This window comes from Pituophis catenifer, unplaced genomic scaffold (assembly GCF_029215685.1).
Source record: "Pituophis catenifer annectens isolate HBS135680 unplaced genomic scaffold, rPitCat1.0.hap2 SCAF_1, whole genome shotgun sequence".
NCBI lineage: Eukaryota > Metazoa > Chordata > Lepidosauria > Squamata > Colubridae > Pituophis > Pituophis catenifer.
Genome location: NW_027256881.1, coordinates 229,491,687 through 229,514,281, shown reverse-complemented (window position 1 = coordinate 229,514,281; position 22,595 = coordinate 229,491,687). Strand labels below are relative to the sequence as shown.

At 37.6% G+C, this 22,595-nt stretch overlaps 3 protein-coding genes across 3 annotated transcripts in view; 1 reads left to right on the top strand and 2 right to left on the bottom strand.

Moving 5' to 3' along the window:
* Window positions 1-8,682, top strand: part of IGFBP2 (insulin like growth factor binding protein 2) — a 58,967-nt gene extending 50,285 nt beyond the window's left edge. The window contains exons 3-4 of the mRNA XM_070952204.1: window positions 3,027-3,167; window positions 5,833-8,682. Coding sequence (XP_070808305.1) covers window positions 3,027-3,167; window positions 5,833-6,000 — 309 coding nt within the window. The 3' untranslated portion in view covers window positions 6,001-8,682. The remainder of the gene's footprint in view (window positions 1-3,026; window positions 3,168-5,832) is intronic.
* Window positions 8,683-15,189: 6,507 nt separating this feature from the next.
* On the bottom strand, window positions 15,190-18,724 carry RPL37A (ribosomal protein L37a). Its single transcript, XM_070957117.1, is given in 5 exon segments — window positions 15,190-15,323; window positions 15,644-15,726; window positions 16,989-17,117; window positions 18,580-18,679; window positions 18,681-18,724. Coding segments are annotated over 5 exon segments (420 nt in total). The 3' UTR covers window positions 15,190-15,259.
* Window positions 18,725-18,915: 191 nt separating this feature from the next.
* The window catches only part of SMARCAL1 (SNF2 related chromatin remodeling annealing helicase 1), a 33,468-nt gene continuing 29,788 nt past the window's right edge, over window positions 18,916-22,595 (bottom strand). Inside the window, exons 17-18 of the mRNA XM_070957116.1 lie at window positions 20,990-21,658; window positions 18,916-20,195 (exon numbers count right to left, since the gene is read on the bottom strand). Coding sequence (XP_070813217.1) covers window positions 21,467-21,658 — 192 coding nt within the window. The 3' untranslated portion in view covers window positions 18,916-20,195; window positions 20,990-21,466. The remainder of the gene's footprint in view (window positions 20,196-20,989; window positions 21,659-22,595) is intronic.

Genomic DNA, 22,595 nt, shown 5'->3' with positions numbered 1-22,595 from the left:
CAGCATCCCCATGGCCACGTGATCAAAATTCAGGCATTTGGCCACTGGTTCATATTGCATAGTTGCAATGCCCTGGGGTCGTGTGATCCTCCTTTTGTCAATGGGGAAGCCAGATTCACATAACAGCCATGTTACAAACTTAATAACACCAATGATTCACTTAAAAGCTGTGGTAAGATATAACCAGATCTTTACAGCTATTTTCACTTAACAATTCTCTTGCTTAGCAAGAGAAATTTTGGACTCAGTTGTGGCTGTAGATCAAGGATGACCTGTATTTATTTTATTTATTTTTATTTGTCAAGCATGTATAAGATAACAGATAAAAGTATAACCATGATTATGAATACAGGAAATGGATACTTTTCTTGGATTCTTGGGATTAGGCTAAAAAGTAATTTAGATGGTAGTGACATATGATGGTAACAATAGAATGAAGAAGTGCTGTTAAATTGGGTGGATAAAATGATAACTAAGTTATAGGTGAGGGTTTTGTTGTGCAATAGGTAGTATTTCACAGAATTTTATTGGGCAGGCAGAGAACCAGGTGATTTTAGTCTTTTGGAAAGCTGTGATCTGGCTATTTTCCCAGGCATTTAGTCAGCGTGGGAGTGAGCCCAGCCAATGTAGGGATGTTGTGGCAGTGTCATAGGAAGTGTGATGTTCCCTTGTGTGAAATTATTGTTTTATCTTTTGTTTTTGTTGGCTGTTGTTTTGAACCACCTACGATTATTGTCTGTAATATCATAGGTGCCATATCAAAAGTAATCAGAGATTTTACAGTAATTGTTCTCACTTTGATCATCTCTTTTTTTAATCAAATGAATTCTGTTAGTGAACAACATATTTTATTATATTATTCAGCTGGTAGCAATAGTTTTTGTGCATGTTAATCTTTAAACAAGTTTAGGAGGCAGATCAGTGAAGAAAGACATGTTCATTTAGATGGCAAAATATGGACTGTAGAACTCTAGAATTCTTGGACCCACATAATACTTACTGGTTACTGAGATTTTTTGCAGAAGATAATGAATTAAGTGGATGCTAACAAGTGTCTTAGATGGTGGCTAATCCAGCAAGGCACTTCTGTTTTTGATTATCTATTTATTCCTTTACAGTTAAAAGAGAACCTTAATATACATGTGCTTTGAAAATTTAATATACTTTATAGCTCAGCAGAGATTCTATCAGAAACTACAGTAGGTCTCTCAATTTGTCTTAATTAGATGGGGGGGGCAAGTTTTAAATTGGAAATTAGAGAAGACTGCCAGGGGAAAAGAGAAAATAATACTTAACAGATCAGAACAGAACATTTTTTTCCATAAATTTGAAGAATTTTGGCATGGCCCAGGAAGATTTTGGCACACAGTTGTCAATCAGGAATTCAGCTGGTGAGTGTAGTGTAAAGGGATTATTTCTAGTTGTAGGTTTTGTCATTCAGTCTTCAATCTTTTCCCTCAGGTAAAATTGATACCAGTTAGCTGCCCTTTACACCACCCCTTTTGGTTTTGCTATAGTAGCAATGCATGAGGTTTTCCCCTTCTCTTATTCTGTCCTTCATAGTGCCATATTTAGGCTGGTCTAATTGGCTTCACTGTTTTCTAACTGGCCCAAATCCAGGCAGAGTCTGAGTAGCTGAAAACTATTCAGGATGTTTCTTGGACAGAAACTGACAGGCTCTGAACTTGGTTTTCACAGTCTCTCGAAAGCTTTTGAGGCCTGTGTGTGTGTGTGTGTGTGTGTGTGTGTGTGTGTGTGTGTGTTAAAAACTTGGCATGTGGTGCTTTTATATTCTTGGAAGCTCAAGATGGATTGAAGAATAAGCACTGATAAAACAGGCAAGCTCTGATTATAATTTATTGAAGTGATAGTGATGGAGTCTTTGCTATATAAAAACCATCTCCTTGCTACCTAAAGATAAAAGAATCATGATAAACTATTTTCAAGTGATCATGGGAGGTTAAGCAGTTACTTATTACTCAAACTTAAATATCCATCCATCTAAAAAGTGAAACTCTGGGTGGAGGAACAGAGGTAAAGGCATAATACAATTAACAAAATCTGTTTAAAAAAAAAACCCAAGTCAAGGCCTCTATGAAAATCTCAGTAGCAATATATTGCACACACCCGTGCCAGAGCTCTGTTAACATCCTGGCTGACGTGTTTGGGTGGAAGAGCCCACTAGTTTTACTCTATTTCACCAAAGAAACTCAAGCCCACTTTGCCAGACCTGGTGGTGGGATGGGCAGAACCCTCAAATATAGGCAGTCTCACAAGTAATCTGGCCCCATGCCAGGTAGAATTTTTAAAGTGACAATCAGCACATTGAATTGCATCCAGAAACCTACAGGGAGAAATGGCATTTCCTGTGGTAGCAAAGTTATATGAGAGTGCCATGACACGGTTGATCTTAGCCACAGAGAAAGGCTATCAGTGAAATACATCCCATAGGACACTGTATTAAAGAAGCTTATATTAAGTGCAAAGAGCTATGGTAATATACTTTTCTGAGGTGGAGGCAGAGAGTGATCACATTTTTAAATTATATTGTTAGGTTCAAATCTATAAAGATATGTTAAGCAAGCATCAACATCATCTCCCCAGCAATCCATATGGCTCTCATCATGAAGATGTTCCATAAGTATTTGAAATTGATTTTACTCTCAGGTCTGGCAATAAGGTGATTGCAAGTCCTAGCCAGTATATGGAATTGCATTCTGTTCTCCTTTGAGAGATGTTGGGTTGTTCTGGATGTCCATTACCTTTTACTTTGGCTTTTGTAGTTGATTACTTTTAATATATAAACTAAACAGAGTTATTTGGAGTTGGGCAGCTTCTAAATTCTAATAAAATTTAAAAAATAATAACACAAACCAAGCATAGACATGACAAACCTTGAAATAGCTATCTCAGAAGCCAAAAGCAATTGCTGTCTCTTTTTAAAAAAAAACAAAAAAACTTGAATTTTGATATGCTCTGAGCTTTTCTGTTCTGTTTTCTCTTTCTGCATTGTTGGTGCGTTGCAGACACCCTGTCAACAGGAATTGGATCAGGTTTTGGAACGTATATCAACCATGCGCCTGCCAGATGAACGTGGTCCATTAGAGCATCTTTATTCCCTGAACATCCCAAATTGTGATAAGCAAGGCCTTTACAATCTCAAACAGGTAAGAAGAGCACTTGGGAGACTGTGGAAAACATAGTAAAAGGATTAGTGCATAGTTCCACCCTAAGCAGATTCGTGTAAAACTGAACACGAGACCATGCAGTGGTGTATTGTTCAATTGTTATTGGTGTATTAATAAACAATTGTTTTATATAGAACGAATATATTATAGTCATTCAAAGGAAAGTCACAGAAGAGAGAATATTTTCCCATTCATATTGTTTTTCACATCCACAGTGGGCATACAATGCCTGTTTTGCTTTAAATATTTTAATTTTATGCCCATTATAGATATGGTAAACTATCTCTGGAGCATGGAAAAGAGGTTTTGCTGTTTCTATGTAATTAGTGAGTGAGTTGCTCAGATGAGAGTCTACCTGCTATCTTCTGAGTCATGTTTTTATTGTCTTTTATTTTATTGTCTTTAAAACAACTTTATATCATAAACATTAAGAACAAGAAGCAAGCTTTAAAAAAACTGAGTGGAATTAATTAATTAAAAAATGTATTGTAGAACACAAAATTGTTGATAGTCCACATCTTTGACTGTCTCCATGCTCATTTGGGCTTCTTGGAGTAGGGAATTCAACAATATACAGAGTGTTCATTCTGCTGTTTTCTTAAAAGAATTTTTTTTCCGATTTCCCATCAATTTTGGAATCCCTATTTTCCTCCTTTTTCATCATCCTTATACATTGGAATCTGAAAACAGCTAAGAGTCATGACATGGTAGGCATATTTGATTTCTACAGATTTGTTCTTCAGTTAGAAAATTCACTGCATTGGTGACACCTTGCTAGATCTCCATATCCAGAAGGAACTACATTATGTCAAATGTTTATTTTCTCCTGAAATTATTGATATTGATACATCAAAAGTGACAAGTTTGTAAAGGAACAGATGTTCTAGTTAGGAGACAGGTGGTTGTTGTTAGTTGTGAAGTCGTGGCTGACCCATCGTAACCCTATGGACAATGTTCCTCCAGGCCTTCCTGTCCTCTACCATCCTCTGGAGTTCATTTAAGCTCACATCCACTGCTTCAGTGACTCCATCTAACCCACCTCATTCTCTGTTGTTCCCTTCTTCTTTTGCCCTCAATCTTTCCCAGCATTAGGCTCTTCTCCAGTGAGTCTTTCCTTCTCATTAGGTGGCCAAAGTATTTGAGTTTCATCTTCAGGATCTGGCCTTCTAAAGGAGACAGGAACCATGTCCTAATTTTAGTTGCTGGCATGAACTATATTTCTAGAGGTTATTCAAAAATACGTACCCTGGTTTTTAGAAAGTGTACTTAAAGATCCTAGGAAAAACATCAGCCATTTGTCAAAAGGTCTCTAGGCTCTTGAATTTGAATGCCAAACAAAACATCTTGTTCCTGAGAAAATAAAGTTTCTAGATTAAGTCCTAGAGCAGAGGTCCCCAACTCCAGGCCACAGCTTGTTAGGAACCAGGTTGCAGAAGTGGCAAGTGCATGCGTGCCTGCCGCTCACACAGAACTATCCCCTCCCCCCCCCCGGCTGGTCCGCCAAGCTGGAAAGTTGAGGACCACTGCCTTAGAGGAATAAAGGATGGAGTCCATGTCCACAAATAACATAGGGAACACGGTTTCTTGGCAGGGTCATAGAGTCAGGAGCTTTTTCTCATTTCAGATATCCCTAGGTGAGCCCACTTGCCATTTTCTAAAGATACATCAATAATCCATCCAGTTTTTCCTTTCTAAAAGACATTTTCTTTTCTTAGAACCTCCTGCTTAGACATACAAGAGTGTGAACATCAATGTAGGGTGTGGTTGCTTTGATGTAACTTTCTTCTTTGTAAGACAAAGGACATAACCCCAGTTGCCTTCAGGGGTCTAATTATCTTGGAAGGCCCACACCCATGGCTGTGGACAATGCCCCTTCAATTGATTAGTGCCCTGAAGGAACTATTATGTGCTCTTTTTAAATGAGATCAGATTACAGGCAGATACATGTGGAGTGGGGACTCCCTTCTTGGTACTGCAAAATAAAATAAGCATTGCTAGAGGGTTTGAATCATATTTGAGTTAAAAATACAGAAAAGTGCGGTCTGTATGGGCAAGAAGAAGAAATATGTGGCTGACTGCTTTGCTCATTTGATTCCCATTGGCCATACATTTCTTCAGTATCTCTTTCTTAATTACAAGTGATTGTGACATGTAATTTAAATAGGAAGTATCTAAATTGTAAATTTGGCCTGCTGATGTTTCATTATTACATTGTTAATCTCAGACAATATGACTGCAAGCAGTCATTTGATCCTCCAAATCTTGTAATAAATCAAGTTTTTCCAGCTTGATGTTCTAGTCCACGGGTGTCAAACTCGCCGTGTCACGTTGCCATCATGTGACGTTTCATGACATTTTCCCCATTCACGGAGTTGGGGTGGGCGTGGCCTGTGCGTGATGCATCCGGCCTGCAGGCCACCAATTTGACACCCCTGTTCTAGTCTATAGAATTGGCTGGCTTTAAACATCCTAAGAAAATGGAATGGTTTGAGTAGGTTTCAGTATTCAGCAGATACTATGGTTGAGTAATAAATCCTGGTGATTTTGGAAGACTGAGCAATCATTTGTCATGATTGTCAACTATAGAAGGGTCTATTTAGCCAGCTGAATTATCAATTCTTCTGCTTCCCCTCTCTGTTTTTAGTGCAAAATGTCAGTGAATGGCCAGCGAGGAGAATGTTGGTGTGTTAATCCCAACACTGGGAAAACCATCCTGGGATCACCTACCATTCGTGGAGATCCTGAATGCCATCTCTTCTACACTGACGATGAGCAGGAAGACAAGGGAACACCAGCCTTTCAAGTGCAATAGATGGACACATTCCTACTCTCTGTTTTATGGCTTGGCCTATTCTCAGTGCTGGATTTTACATGGGTTTTAATGCATCTTGATTTTTTCCTTTGTGTTGATGTTCCAGCAACTCCCCAGGGATTTTTGGGTGGGTGGGTGGGGGGAAATCTGGGCTATACATTTATCTCAGTTGCTTGCACCATTGGGAAAATACAATAAAGGTGGTGGATAGAAAGGTTTGATATCTCAGGCGTTCTCTTATCCTGCTCCCAACTCTATCCAAACTCTTCTAAATCACTTTTACTCTTGCCAGAAGGAGCAAAGAAAATGAGGTCAGAACAAAGAGTTAACCTGACCTCTTCACCCACATGTGCTCCTGCTCCCACCAGGCTGGATGAGATAATCCTTACCCTAATTCTTTCTCACCACCCAAGCCAAAGACCAAAGATTGTAAATACTACATTGTGCCTGCTACACAGAGCCCTGCAGTCTGTCTATGTTGGTCCCATTTGATTATTAGGTGTGTTATAGCTAAAGGACTAAAGAGAATCTTTGCTTAGGGATCAATATTTCTTGGAAGGCATGGCCAGCAAGGAGCTACACCATGCCACCATTTTGTCCTAGAAGGCACTGCATTTAATATAAGGTTTACAAAAGTGCAAATCCCTGCTACCACCCCCTGCCATTAAATGTTAAAACATCAACATGTAGCCTTATTCACTGAGAATTCAATGCCACGGATTATTATTCAGCATCCTGCTGCCTCTTAGATAAGACTTCATAACTCTTAAGAAGCAAAAACCCATTTAAAATCCATGAGTAGACCAGTCATTCTCCCTACCCAAAATGACGTAGGTCCAAGATGAGCAGTGCCTGTGTCTCTGTAAGTAAATGACACTAAATATAGTGCTTTGTAAACCTTGAAAGTGGACAGATGATATGTATATGTTCATTGAGATGCATACAAGCCTGTATAGAATAATCAAATCTGGGAGCTAGGAGAGATATGGTGTTGAACTTTCAGTTCCCAGTAATGAATTAAGTTTCTCAGATAACCATTTCACCCTCTTGAGTTTGATTTTGCTTTTGGGTGGATCATGGAAATGTTGAAAAAAATGAGAAGCAGTTGCATGTATTATGTCTTCTTGTATTATATATGCCAATTTCTATTTACTGAACAGTTGCTATTAGTATAATTGTTGAAGACAGGAGGTTTTGTGTGTGTTCCTTTTTTTTTATGCCATATATATTGGAAGAGAAAAAAAAATGAAACATTTCCATCTTTTTTCTATAAGAACACAGCAGAAAGATGACTGTAGAAAAATGACTGGGCTTGTCTCTGGTTAAGATAACAGAGTTCTCCTTCAGGCAGCTTGCCATTTCACTGCATCCTTTTCACACATGCAACTCGTGTTGTTCTATCATGGTTGATGCCTTGAAAGAATCTCCTTCCTTCTCTACCTGCCTCCCCTCCCAAAACTACAGCACTCTATGACAGTTCATAATCTGAGGCATACAGCCATGTTTCTTTTCCACTTCCATAATCTCTGGTGAAAATGAGGGGGTGGAATTGTGAATTACTGAGAATGTCAGTACCTCAGACCCATAGGCAGGTACATATACACACCTGCTTCGAGAATATTTTTTTAAAAAATGTTTCATGTTGCAAGACAGAGACTGGCAGAGGAAATGAGTTGAAATTTAAACATTAACTTTGATATTTAAATTTCAACCTATTATTAATATTACATTTGAATTTAAACATTTTTCCAGAGCAAATTGTAGACAGTGGATTATTCCCAGTAGGAAAGCAGATATATGCTAAAGAATTAATATGCTTTTGATGACAAGAAATTCTGTAGAGGAAAAAAGACAATGCTGTAAATCAGGGGTGTCAAACTCGCGGTGTCACAGCAGCATCACATGACATATCGGGACTGTTTTCCCCTTCACTAAACCGGGCCAGGTGTGTGATGCATCTGGCCCGTGGGCTGGGAGTTTGACAACCCTGCTGTCAGTGAATGTGATGGAGTAAATCTTAAATTGCACTGGAGAAGTTCTTCCAGCAGTCACAGTACATAAGGAATAAAACCATTGTGATAAAAGATGGCACATTCTTATTCACTGCAGTGAATGAAAACCATTATTTTTTTATCAGGCAGAACCTTGATTATTTGTTCTTTTTAAACATTTATGCTTGGTATATTCCAAACCCAAATTCATCAAGCAAATATTCTTCTCATTGGGAAGAAAATATTTGTTCCTTTTTATTCACTTTCCACTTCCAATCTAGCAATTTAGAAACTAGTATCGGTGCCTTAATAGAGGAATACCACCTACCCCTTAAGTTTATACTCTTAACTGTAGATATTTCTTCAGGAACAAACCTAGAACTATGGTGATAAAAACACTGAAAACACTTCATGTTCTGGGAATATAAATCAACATTTCTGTTTGGTTTTATTTTTCCTGTGGGAGGCATCCAGTTTTCGTACTGCAACATTTAGTAATTAATAATAATTGGTGCTATCTATTTTCTATCAATACCCATCAAAGAAGAATTCAGATACTTTCCATGTAAATACTGCCATTGGAAGCTGATGCTTACAATTTACTCCTGTTTAGAAATCACAATGCTGTTTTCTTTATTTTGTTTGATTCTAAACTGTAAGAAATTTGAAATAAATTAAATGGGATGCCAGAAAAAAACATGTAGTGATGGTCTGGTTATTTGTACATCCATGCCTGAATGTAGCTATCCTAGTCATTTTCTACAGCCCACAGTATTCTTCCTTCTCACATGTACACCTGTTTCACCAGTTACCAATGGTCCCTTAAAGTACAAAGTACATCTGATTGTCATTTTGGCACGGATAAGAGTTTCTGCATCATTGTATAGCAACTTCATCTGTCTGCTGGCATCACCCCACAGCATAAAAGAGCCTTCAAACAAGGTAAATTGGATTGAGCTCCGAGCTCTCAAACACTCCTGAATACATTCAATTCTGACACATCTTCCACCACAAACAGCACTCTGAGAAATGTAGTACAAAGGCAGCTTTGCTGATAAAGTATTCATTATTCCTTGAAATGCGTATTTTTATTTAACAGATTTAAATCCTTCCTCCAGGACTGGCTCTAGACATATTAGCACTCTAGGCAAAATCATATTCTGGTACTCCCTATTACTGCATATTTAACCCTCAAGTTGGCATACTGATATGCAGAATGCAGTTTCCATTTTTTTTATATATAACTTTAATAAGCTAAGTCATGTGACTCGGTTCCTTTGTCTTGCTTCGGTAATATTACCAACTTCTTTAGTTATAATAATCATTTCTTTTTTGTGACTTGAACATCCAATTAAGGATACTGTTCACTGCCAGTCAATCAACTTTATGGGTGTTTTTCAAAAGCATAGTTATAAAGCAATAATGAAAGATTAGATTTTGTACTTGAATACTTCACTAGTCTTTTAAATGTTGGTGCCCCCTAAAATTTGATCCTAGGTTGCCTAGGCTCAGAAATGGCCCTGCCTGCCATAATCAAAACAAGCTTCCAATAGCTCACAATTACCATTTATAATAGGAAAACATATATTAAACCCAAAGCAATACCTGGAATGACACTCCAAAAGCCCTCCAGAAAAGATGTTTTTAGCTTTGTCCAGAAATCAGATAATGTTGGAGACAAACCTACTGTATAATGAGCAAACACCCAACAACAACACACACAGAGAATTCTTCCATGCTTTGATTCCCACTTGCCAAAAATGGGGAATAACCACCTAATTCTGCCTTTGACCAAAGTGTTTGGGCTGACTAATAACGAATTATGTTCCTATGAGCAACTCAGTGCCAAGCAATTAATGGCTTCATGAGTTAAAACCAACAATTTAACTTGTACTCAGAATCTACCAATAGAAGAGAACATTTGTAGTTCAGGACTGAACTGCGGGATCCTTGGTGCTGTCTGAGCTTAGTTGTTTTCTTGCAAACTTTTCATTACCAAACTAAGTAACATCATCAATGCTAGTAGGGAGTAGGATTTGTTCTCATTTGATTTACTCACTTGTAAGCTAACTGGAAGTTCATGCTGGCCCTGCAAAGGAGTAGGATATATACATAGTGACCTACTCACAGGTGCTTGAGTTGGATATACTCAAGCACTTGTGAGTATCTAGGTCACTATATTTTACACCAATTGAAGCTTCCGGGTAATCTTTAATGACAGTCCCATGTAGCATGTGTTGCAATAGTCCAATGAGGAGGGCAGATGCCCATTATATTGTAAGCAGAAAGACATTCCTTGGAATTAAAGGAGGTTTGTTCATTTTTTTCTCACCTTTATTATTTTTATAAATAAGTCAAGGCAGAAAACATACTCCTCCCTCCCTTTAGTTTCCCCATAACATCAACACAGTGAAATGAGTTGGGCTCTGAATAACTTTCCTTTGTGTGTGCTTTTACGTCGTTCCTAAATTCCCTAATCAAATCAACTAAATTTCTTTGCTCAGAAAGCCATTTAGAAAGTGTGCATTGTTTTATCTATTTAAACATATGATTTCTGAATTAAAGCATTTGTCAATAGATTAAATGTAGATGTGTGTGGTCGACTGCTATCCAATTCCGATCTGGATTTCATATAGGATTTGTGAGTAACTTAGGATAGGGTTGCTTTTTTTCAAAATATATAATGGTACCCATTGAGCTGCTCATTTTCTTTTCTTTTCTTTTCTTTTTTGGGGTGGGGGACACATTAGAAATTTTTGTACCAATTCAAGAAAAGGTTTCAGTCTTGCAGTTCCTGGGATAATAAACTACTCAGGACTTGTAATATTAGTGTTTGAGACCCCTAACTTAACTCTTGCAAAAGCAAATCCACATTGGCCACAAGTATCATCTGCATGGTCTGCTCAACAACAGATCATCCAGACAGGTTTGATTCTTAGGGTCTCTGAGTCTTTTAATACCCTGTTCCCCCCAAATAAGACATCCCCTGATAATAAGCCCAATCGGGCTTTGAGCGCATGGCAATAAGGCCAAGCACTTATTTCAGGGATCAAAAAAATATAAGACAGGGTCTTACTTTTGCGGAAACACGGTAGACTGTAAGTATCCCATTATAAGAGATTTAAAACACTTTGCTTTAAGAACCCATAATTGCATTTAAAATTGCACCATAATAGACAGAAAGGTAAACACTTTTAGTCCATGTTAAGATTTGTTCAAACCTAGTAAAGGGCAACTGCATTTTACTTTAAAAAGTTACGTCTGTATATAAATTAAAGTTCTAGGGAAGCCATACATGCCTTTTTCCATGCGGAGGGAAGCAGTAAGCAAAATCTTTAGGTCCTCTTTAGCATCTTTCCAAGAAACTCCCAGTTGCAGTGTTAGAATTCACATTATATATTGTCGTTCATGAAACCAGATGCCACACCTGAAAGCAGGGATAGAACTACAGCTAGAGAGAAATGGATTTAGTAGAATTACAGCACCCACATGAGGCCACTTGCAAAACTGAAGCCTATCACTGCAACTCAGTATTTTTTCCATGTACAATTTGATCATTATGAAAATGATAGTATTCTGTAACTACGCACAGCATGCATTACCTACAAAAAAAATCAAATGTCAACAACAAAAACATATTAAACACACAATCCTAATACAATCAAAATCATTGTAACAATCATAACACAGACACTTCGCCTAGTCCTGCCTCAATCCCCAAATATATGCTTTAAAAACATTTTTACAGCACTATTTTTGAATTCCCAAATTAAAAGTGAGAGTATAATCTTTTTTATGCTTCTTGGTGGTGGGGCATGCCACTGGAGGGGAGCTGCTGAAGAAAACCCTTCCATTCCATTGTACCTCAGAAGGGAGAGTGAGCACCCTCCCCAGGTATTTTTTGGTTGGGCAAATGGTTGGCTGCAGAGGTGCGTTTCAGCAGGTTCTGACCAGTTCGAGAGAACTGGTAGTGAAAATTTTGAGTAGTTCGTAGAGCCAGTAAATACCACCTCTGACTGGCCCCGCTCCCATATATTCTCTGCCTCCCGAGTCCCAGCTGATCGGGAGGAAATGGGGATTTTGCAGTATCTTTCCCCTGGAGTGGGGTGGGAATGGAGATTTTACAGTATCCTTCCCCTGCCACACCCACTAAGCCATGCCCACCAAGCCATGCCACGCCCACCAAGCCACACCCACAGAACCGGTAGTAAAAAAAATCTGAAACCCACCATTGGTTGGCTGGTGTTGAGAGGATTGAGCTCCTGGCCATAACCTCCATCTTTCATTCATGTATGTAATTAGTATTTGCTACATAATATATATATATATTCTGTAGCAATAGCACTTAAGACTTATATACTGCTTCATGGAGCTTTACAGCATTCTTTAACCGGTTTATGGTTTACAGAGTAAACATAATGCCCCCAGTCCTCATTTTACCAACCTCAGAAGGATGGAAGGCTGAGTCTATTCCTAACATTTTTATAAATTTTTATAAGAAAGACTAGCATATTGTCAAAATTTATTCGTCTTTTAAAAGTGAAGTTATTGCTAAAATGGCAACCCAAGGAAGTAATGAGCACTCATTCTCTTGCAGGCCAGGTATTTCTTTTGGGGAGAATGAACTGGATGATTTCAGGTAGCAGATGGTATCTGGCCTGTTGGTTGCTAATCCGTGCTAGATCAATAGCTGTAGCTACTATACACAACAGTAGGCTTAAAAACGTATTTTCTTAACAGCATTTTCTCATTAAACATCAGAAATGAGTAAGTCTTACATCCTGAAACTATCTACTGTGGTAGAAACAGATGCCTAAAGGTGCTTTTTCAAGAGGCAATTGGACTTCCTGGTTTTTCTTTGAAGACGTTTTGCTATCCATTTAAGATGAATAAGCTTCTTGGATGAGAAGTGAAACGTCTTAAGAAAAACCAGGAAGTCCAGTCACCTCTTGAAAATGGGACAATCATGACCTGGATGACTGAGAATCTCCATAGACATCTACTAGGGAAGAGTATCTTAATATTTACAATCACACTTAAGTTTAAAAGTTGAGCAAAACTGGAATATGCCTTGATCTTAGAACTGAGTTGACCATATTTGAAGATCTTCAATAGCCAGGGACTATTTAATACCTGGTGTTTTAAGATCAGGTTTCTATATGAAACCGAAGGATAGGGAAAGCAAATGAATTTCTTCCCAGCCCTTTTACAGTAGCATTGATGGAAGGTGTTTGCATTTTTTCCTGTTTTAAGTTTCTGGTCTCCCTTCCTATATTTAATGTGTAACAGGGGTGTCAAACTGGCGGTCCAGATGCGTCATACCCAGGCCACGCCCACCCCAGCTCCACAAAGGGGGAAAACATCAAGTCATGTGACAGCAACATGACCCCACAAGTTTTGACACCCGTGCTGTATAAGGTAGCCTTTATTTAATATCCAATTGCTTGCTACTGTTTGAAGTTGCCACAGCTCTTAACAAGTACTTACTGGGTCCTCATGGTTGCAGTTGTTGCAGCATCTGGTCACGATTGCAATTCAGGCAATTGGCAATAGGTTTGCAATTACAATGGTTGCATCCCAGTCACATCATCTTTTGTAACCTTCACTGCCGCCTAGCAAGCAGAATCAATAGGGAAGCCAGAAAGCAGTTGGAAATATTGTGTAACTATGGGATGCTGCAACTGCATGGGATTTGCCTAACGGCAATTAGTAGTAGCCGAATTCCCATTGTAAGACAGTATAATCCTGCAACGTTGCACTTATGATTGTGTTGCTTAGTGTCAAGTTCCCAGCCCAAATTATCACCAGTAAGAATTACCCATAGTACCCATTTCCCTGAAAATAAGACTGGGTCTTATATTAATTTTTGCTCCAAGACACATTAGGTCTTATTTTCGGGAAAATGTGGCACTAAATGTGTCCCAATTGGCTGATGATCTTAACTGGAGCTTATTTTGGGGGTAGGGCTTATATTACAAGCATCCTGAAAAAAATCATTCTAGGGCTTATTTTCCGGTTGGGTCTTATTTTGGGGGAAACGGTATATGTGTACAAGAAACAGTGAGATGCATATGGAAAGAGATCTGAAGCAGCCAACAGGATCCAAACTAGTACTGATGTTTAATAGAACTTTTTTTCTCTATATCCTCCCTTGCTTCCCCCAACCAAACCCATCCAATTTTCAAATTTTCTCCCTTCCCCAACTACATTTTACTGAATGCTGTTCTATTTGGTGATGGGCAAAGTTCTGAGCCATTTTACATAATTCCTTTTCAACATTCCATTTACTTGGAAAAACTGGAGGCTAAATACAAATGGCACTCCTACATTTTTGCTGAAAACTCAAAATCCTTTTGAGGCAAAAAAAGCTTCTTTACACATTTACTCTACTACCCGTATGTACTTTTCTCTCTTCCCCAAAATAGTAATTTTTAAAATTCATCTCTCTTCAAAAGCAAATAGTTAATTGGAATGTCTTTCCAAATATAAAGGACTGCAGATTAATGATCCTGAAAATTATGCAGAGTCCTTGACTTACAATCACAATAGAGTCTAAAATTTGTTAAGACATTTGTTAAGTGAGCTTTGCCCCATTCTACCACCTTTCTTACCATAGTTAAGTAAATCAGTGCAGTTGTTAAGTTAGTAACATGGCTAAGTTAATTTAGTTTCCCCATTGACTTTGCTTGTCAGGTTGCAAAAGAACATCACATGACCGAGATACTGCAACTGTCATAAATATGAGAGTTGCCAAGCGACTGAATTTTGATCGCATGGTCACTGGGATGCTGCAATGGTCATAAATGTGAAAAATGGTCTTAAGTCCTGTATTTCAGTGCCATTGTAACTTCAAATGGTTGCTAAATGAAGCATTGTAAGTCAAGGACTATCTGTATTCTGCAGGTATTTCCAAGTCTGTCTCAATATTTTACTCATTGTTTTTGAAAAATTACTAAGGATTTACAGATTATTTATTATAAATAAAACTGAAGGATTAGTATTAAACATTGATATCAACATAATAGTTTAATTCAGTATGATGTGAGAGTCCTTAAAGTTTTAATTCTGCATTTTTATTACTACGGCATCATTTATGTGCTGACTTCCTATTTTGGTATAAATGGATCTGGAATGACGAGAAGAAACATGTTTTACTCTAGGCTAGCAGAAAGCCAGTACTGACACAACTGCATACGGATACATTTTCATAGCCATGTTTAATTGGCAGATAGTGAGATAAAAGATAGCATTCAAATAAGAATATATTTCTATTGGTCTTTTAGCTCCTTCAGTCTTCTAATGGCAGATTTCACTGTCACTGCTGAAGTGGTGCTGGAAAAAAACAAAAGTATTGTTATTAGAGTCAGGAGTTTGGCCATAATTGAGATGTACCTAGAATACTAGTACTCATCCCAGAAAGGGATAAGAGGACTAACCCAACAGACCCCTTAACCAACTAAAAATAATTCAAATTATATACTTCTACCATGGCCCCAAATACTCTACACCAGGTCATTTCAATTACAATCACCAAAAAAAAATCTATTAATTGCATTTGAATATTTCCCTCAGTCTATACAGCATACCCCACCATAGTTAAAAATGGAACATTCACTCAAAACTTAAGTCTAAACACCGCGCTGTTCTCTTACTTGTAGGTCCAAGCTCCACCAGCCACTGTTTTCATACATGAGCCACAATGCCAAATACCCACTGCTTTCCTTTTCATTTTGGTCTGTAAGAAAAGTATTTTCCCATTTGGTAAGTATTCAAACTACACATTCAATTGTACTAATGCACATTTTCTAACTGCACACATTATGTTTTCATAAATTGGTTCACCTGGCAATACGTGCATATATAAGTACGCGTCATATACCGTAGCACATCCTAGAGTGCAGCAAGCAAATCATAGGAGTCACATAATCCCCACCGATGCCTTGGGGGCAAAGGAGACAAATAGTTGTCAAAAGCAACTATTTTTGAAGCTCTCCTGTAGAACTGCTCCAATAAGGAACACTACAATGCCTTATTTTTATAAGAGTAGTATGGATCAGTTGTATTATTAAAAAAGTAGAAAGGATTTTGCTAACTCCACTTTGAAGAAAGAACGTAAAATTTTCTCAATCAGATAGCCAATGTAAAAATTCCAAGCACAATAAATGGTACGATTAAGCAGGCTGGTTCATACAAGGGTCAGTAATTAAAAATTAATCCTATGTTTGACATAAATTAGTAATAACTATGGGAGTCTCTCTCTTTTTTTTGCACTGGTTATTTTTCACCACATCTGCAGCAATAAACATAGTCCCAATTAAATATTGTATCATCTCGTTAAAACACATTTTTCCCTGGGTTTTTTTCATAACACCTGAGTAGAATTCCTTAATTCTGAAGCTTCAAAACATTTGGAAAATCAATTACCAGTGATATTTAACCTAAACAATAGTAAAAAGTATTTTATACTTAATATTATGACAGCACTCTACTAGGATTTTATAGCATTCTGTACGCTGAGAAGACTGAAGCAAAGCATTTTTCCAGATCCTTACTTTTCCATAGGAATTTTAATTACCTTTATTAAGATAGGTCTTAATAAACCACAATCCCAATACATATGGGAAGAATCAAATAGGAAAGAATGGATTAGGTGGAATGTCCAACTCAAACTTCTTCCTTGTAACTGAAATCCCCATATAAACCACAAAGTGGTTTACATACATAAACATTCCATACATCCGGTTTCACATGGCCTTATTATTTCATTCTGGAGGATTCAGAGCATCTTCAAACATGTCAGAGAATTAAAAGAATTTCCAAAACTGTGGCACATTAGCGTAGAGATATTTAAAAATATATGTATCAGCTCCTACATTTCATAAATTTATATCTAGTCAGTCTCTCAGGAATAACTGACCCCTTAAAACTGAAAAGACATGGACGTCCTCTAATTAAAAACAATAATTTCATACATTTGCTGCTATAAAGTAGTCTTACCTTTCCACAGAAGGAGCATGTATACTTAGCATGTTGGCTAATTTCAATTTTCTTCACCATCTTCCTGAGGGAAGCTCCATATCGGGTACCATATTTACCTACAATCCCAACCTTCTTAGTACGCTTGGCCTGTTACAGCAGAGCAACAAAAGTGTCACATTTTTCATTTCTGTTACCATTATCTGTTCTCATCAAGATAAGTACATAGAATGAGAGATACTGTTGTGTATTATTGCAAGTATGGACTGTAGGAAGACCCAAGGTCTTCAGTTGATTTATTAATTTCACAATATAACTTCAGATGTATTTGCATGCCACACTGAATTACAAACTATGAACTATGTTTTTGTCTAACCTGTTAGAACCATAGCTCATCTATGCATAAATCTTTTACAAGCCAATATTTTCAACTTAATCCACTTCAGAGTTGAGGGGAAAAAATGAGGCAATAACCCAATGAATGCAATTTTAAGCTTTAAGAGTAAGTGAAATGCAAATGAAATCAATTTTAAAGAAGCAAACAATTACCAAACTAAGCACATTTAAATATTGGGGAAGATAATATGCATTACCAGCCTAATTCCGTATTTGCTTACTATTGTTTCAATGAGTTTAATACAATTCTTGTTCAAGTCAATGAGATTCTAATCACAGTACTTCACCCAAACAACCAAGTGGCACAACAGGATAACTTTTGTTGACTAAAGATGACAAGTGCATAATATTAATCACTATATAATTATTGCATATTAAGTATTACTTTATTAACATAATATTTACACTTGCTTGCCTTGTTACCCAAAATGTACTAAATATTGTATTTAGTTGTATCAGTTCAACTATTATCCCTAACTCCAAACCCCAATACAAATAATTGCCTCTGGATAGGGACCGATCTCTCAGTAGGCTAGCAGCATCGTGTCCAGGCGGCTCCGAGTATTAGAAACTAATTTTTTTCTCTCCCTACAGAAACCTTTAAAAAAAAGACTTAAAACTTGATGGGAAATTATCAGGAAAAAAAGGGTAGAGCGGAAAACAACAGAATGGCTGGCTGGCAAAGCGCTTAACCTATACGTGAAATTGGAAAGTTTCAGCCACAAATAATCATTTTTTAAAAAAAAAGTGCAAGCGGCTATAATGCAAATATGGGTTACCTCCTGCAACAGGAGCGCCTTTGTGCAAAAAAAAAATTAATCAATTAATCAACAAGACTTACAGCGTTTAATTGTATGCGAAGGAAGAAAACAAGTAACAATTGTTTACCCCCCCCCCAATTAGGCGCTTTCCATTCAAGCGCCGTTTTGCAGAAAGGAGCGAGCAAGCGTGAAACTTGCTATGTCTTAGCATCATAATAATACAGACTCCCGCGTTCACATACCCAATTCGCGATTCTTACCGAAGCCGGCTATACCCGGCAGTCTCCCGCGAGCCCGCCCTAAAATCACCTCTAAATATTCCCAATATCCCCAGATATCGTTTCCCCAGATATTTCATCCCACATATTTCCAGATGCCGGCCCCGCAAACGCGAGTAACGGGAAAGATGGCAGCAGATGAAAACGAATATAAATACAAATTACAACTCCACTCACCATCTTGCTCCTCCAACAGGCCGCGGAGAGAAAGGAGGAAATGCCCTCTGCGCATGCGCAGTGTCCGTGCCGCCGCCAGGAGAGACCGGAAGAAAGTGCACACACGTGGACAACGATAGAGTCTGGCCTTTCCTTTGCGCTCCATTTTATCCTGTAGTAGTCGGACTACGTCGGTGGACCAACTCCCCCCCCCCTTTCAAAAATTTGCATCCCATGTTTTCGATTTTTTTCCACCCCGCAATGCCTCCTTTTGCTGTTCATGCAAGTGTAATAAAAAGTATTGTTCGACGGGTGAAATGGGGGTTTTGTTAAAAAATAAAATGATAGAACACATCGTATTTATAAACAATATTTTTACTATAGAAAAATTGCTAGGATTGTACATAACACTTCTTTGTGGAGAAGATTAATGTCGATACATTTCTTTACAGCCCTGTTTCTTAAACTGTTTGCCCTTTCCCACTTTTAAAAATTACAGAGGGCCCCCAAAAAGCATTGGCTTGTATGAGTTATTTTATCTCTGCTTACCAAATTAAAAATTAAACTTGACACAGGTATATTCATTGTATCGTGTAAAAATAACTTATGCCCATAGATAATAACATTTTTCATTTTTAAAAAACCCCTGAATATTTTAACAAAAAAAAATATTTTTTTAAATGTTTGCAAATATTTTCAATAACTGGCAAATAACTTTGATTCCGCAAATTCCTAGGTTAGTCTTGAGGGACCCCTTGAGGTCCTCAGACCACACTTTAAGAAACACTGTTTTACAGCATGACCAGATTGTTATAATCAGCTTTGTAAAGGATATTATCAAAAACTTTTCAGAAACTTCATGTTGGTATTTTTTTAAAAAAAGCTGAGATAATAGCATTTGCCTCAGTTTGATATGTGAAGCCATCGGTTGTACACCATAGTGCAGCAGGGAAATGAAAGCATCATGCTAGTTTTGGGGCTGTTAAAAGATAAGTAATGTAGGCAGATAGGAGAGAAATGACGGGGGATTCCTGGGAAGCAGTGAAGGGACGTGCAGATATCACTGAGAATAACATTCTGATGGAAGGTATTCTACAAGTTCGGGGATCCCAATTCTAAAAAAATAAATAAACTGGTTGCCAGAATGCCTCTGGTCTCTCCAGCAGACAAAGGAGACATGATCACAAAGCCTGATGCCAGGGGGCCCTTTCTGCAATGGGCAATTGGAGCTTCTCATATAACCAACCACCCTGGGTTCCTCCTCCACATGGAATAGATAATTTATACATTGAAAGAGCTGTTGTAGTTTCCAAAGGATGATACTAATTTTCTGCTGGATCACCTTGATCTGCTTCAAGCAGCTAAGCTGGCACCGGGATGTAGGTTCAGTTGTGAGCATATGTCCTCAACAAACAGCAAGCACAGAATATCTTGGTGCTGTGGGGCAGGAGAAATGCACGGAAGCTGTAAAGTTGAAATTGCAAACATGCTCTGTCCCAAAAGAAAAATACCATATGTAGTACATACCCATAACAAATAAACAGACTCTGGTTTCAAATCACTGCAATCATTAGATTTCCACTGAAGCTAGTGGATGACAAAGATTTTACTCTTTATACCTTGAGGCTGGCCTTGGGCTATATTTGGATAAAAGGGGAAGTGTTATTTCAATTATGGTACTGCTCAGAATGATTTAAGCCTGTCACTCACAAGCTGAGATCAAGATGAAGGTAACATCACAAGTTTCACAACAATTGACTATGCCAGTAAATGTTTCATTGTATGTAATAAAAGAAACTAAACTATCAGCTATATATTGGTTTTGGCTAATATTTGTTCAATTAAACTCAAAATTTATACCTTTTAAGTGAAGTTTTAATTAAGGGTTTAACTGCAATCTTATGCTCAATTTTCCAAGAAGCCTATTAAAACATGTTTTCCTTCCGTTCACTCATGTTGGATTCTTCTTGGATTTTGCTTGCACAAGTCTCTGTAGTTTTCTTGGCAAGGTTTTTTAGAAGTGATTTGCCATTGCTCCCTTCCCAGGGGTGAGAAAAAGTGACTAGCCCAAGGCCGTAGAGCTGTATTTGAGCCCAAGTCAGGACTAGAACTCACAGCCTCCTGATTTCTAGCCTTAACTACGACTACAAACTGCTTCTTCTGTTCAATTTAATATGAATTAATAATATACACTTTTATTCTTTTTATTGGATGTCTATTAAGAATAATTATTTTTAATTATATACTTATTTATTTGCTTGATATTTATAATTCTTAATATTAACTTTTCCTCCCATCAAATATTTCTTCAAAACATTTTATGGATCCACTAATTGTTCTGAAAACAGCTTAAAAACATTCATGTATCTGTTACTCTTCTGGTAGAATATCAACATTTAAAATTTGAACAAAAATCAATCAGTGAAATTACCTGACAAATTGTAGTACTCAAATTTTGGCCAAATGCTGATTTCCATTGGCAAAATATTTTATTCATGTTGAGCCTCTGGCGTATCCTGAGGAAAAAATATTGCTTTAAAGTAAATATTTGGATAGATGATCCAGGAACTTTTGGAACTCTTATGATTAGAGAGATTTGTCTTTCAATAGTTGATAGGATTAGAATTTCAATCTGAAAACACAGTTACCTGAGACTCAAGTTCTGTTATGTGCCAGCATGCAGAGCTTTGAACTACAAATGACTGAGTAAAATAGGTATTCGTTTTATTATATCAAATTAAGGATATGTCATTATCCTTATTAACATAAAATTCATTTAAATAAAGTTTATCTGAACAACCAAATAATTCACTGATCGCACTGATTTTTTTCTCTTTAAATTACACTTTAACTAATAAAAATAAACATAATTATATAATATTGTATAATATCCTTGTATTCATGGAAATTATTGAGTACGCTTTTTTTTACATGGACTTGCTGAGAAAAAATGTCCTGCTCTATTGTTCAATGAGTTTTCCTGCCCAGAATCTTCACATGTCTCCATTGCCTCCCCAAGCAAGGCTTCATCCATGTCCTCTATATCCTCTGAAAAAGTCCTCTGGAAAAGGTCCAACATGGTCTGCTGCTTGGGGTCCTCCTATGGAATTAAAGAGAAAGCCTTTTTCAAACTCTTGACAACACGGCCACATTTATGGCAGTTTGCAGCATCTTGTGGTTGTGTGAACTTCATTTTATGATGGTTTTGCCAAAAATTGGCACTTAATCCGTTTTCAACAAAACTGCACTGATAGCAAACAGTTGGTTTGCTTAACGATTGCAGCATTTGCTTAATTACCACAGCTGTCACTTTATGATTGCTGCAGCCACTTAACATATGCCACGAAAAAGTTGTAAAATCTTTGCCTTATGACCTGCGAACATAATGGGCATGCTCCATTACATCATATGTCAAGGACTACTTGTAAATTACCTAACTGCGGTGTATTCCTAGGAAAAGATTGATTCACTGGTGTTGTACATACAAACTGACAAGTTTTATTTGATTAAACTTTACATAGCTGTCCTAGACAGGAGATTAGCCACTGGAGGTCAAATGAGTGGGCGTGGCTAAAGAAAGAAATGAATAGGACTATAAGTAAAAGTGGATGAGTGCATTCCTTCTTTGTCTGGAGCACCCTTTCTTTCCTGGCCTCTCTCTTCTCTCCTCCTGAAGCATTAGGCTATGGGAAAGAGAGAGATAATTCTTAATAGAGGTTTGCATTTATTGCCTGGGGAAGTCTTCTGAAATTAGGCTGAAGTGCATTTGTGCCCACAGATCTGCAAACCGCCAATCTCAGGCTCAGTAAATAGTTAATATCTGTAAGCAGGCTTTACTTCAAAATCGTTCCACATCATTTTAGTCACATCAGAAATGTTTACTGTTGTTATTTCAATTACAGCCCTCACATGTCTCTGTTCTTTCTCCCGTAATTAATTTTGGGAACCAGTGGCCTTCTGGATTTATCCATCAATCATAGCCAGCTCAGGCAAGGATGAAGGATTCTGGGAGAGCTTCAGGTTCCCCAATCCTGCTC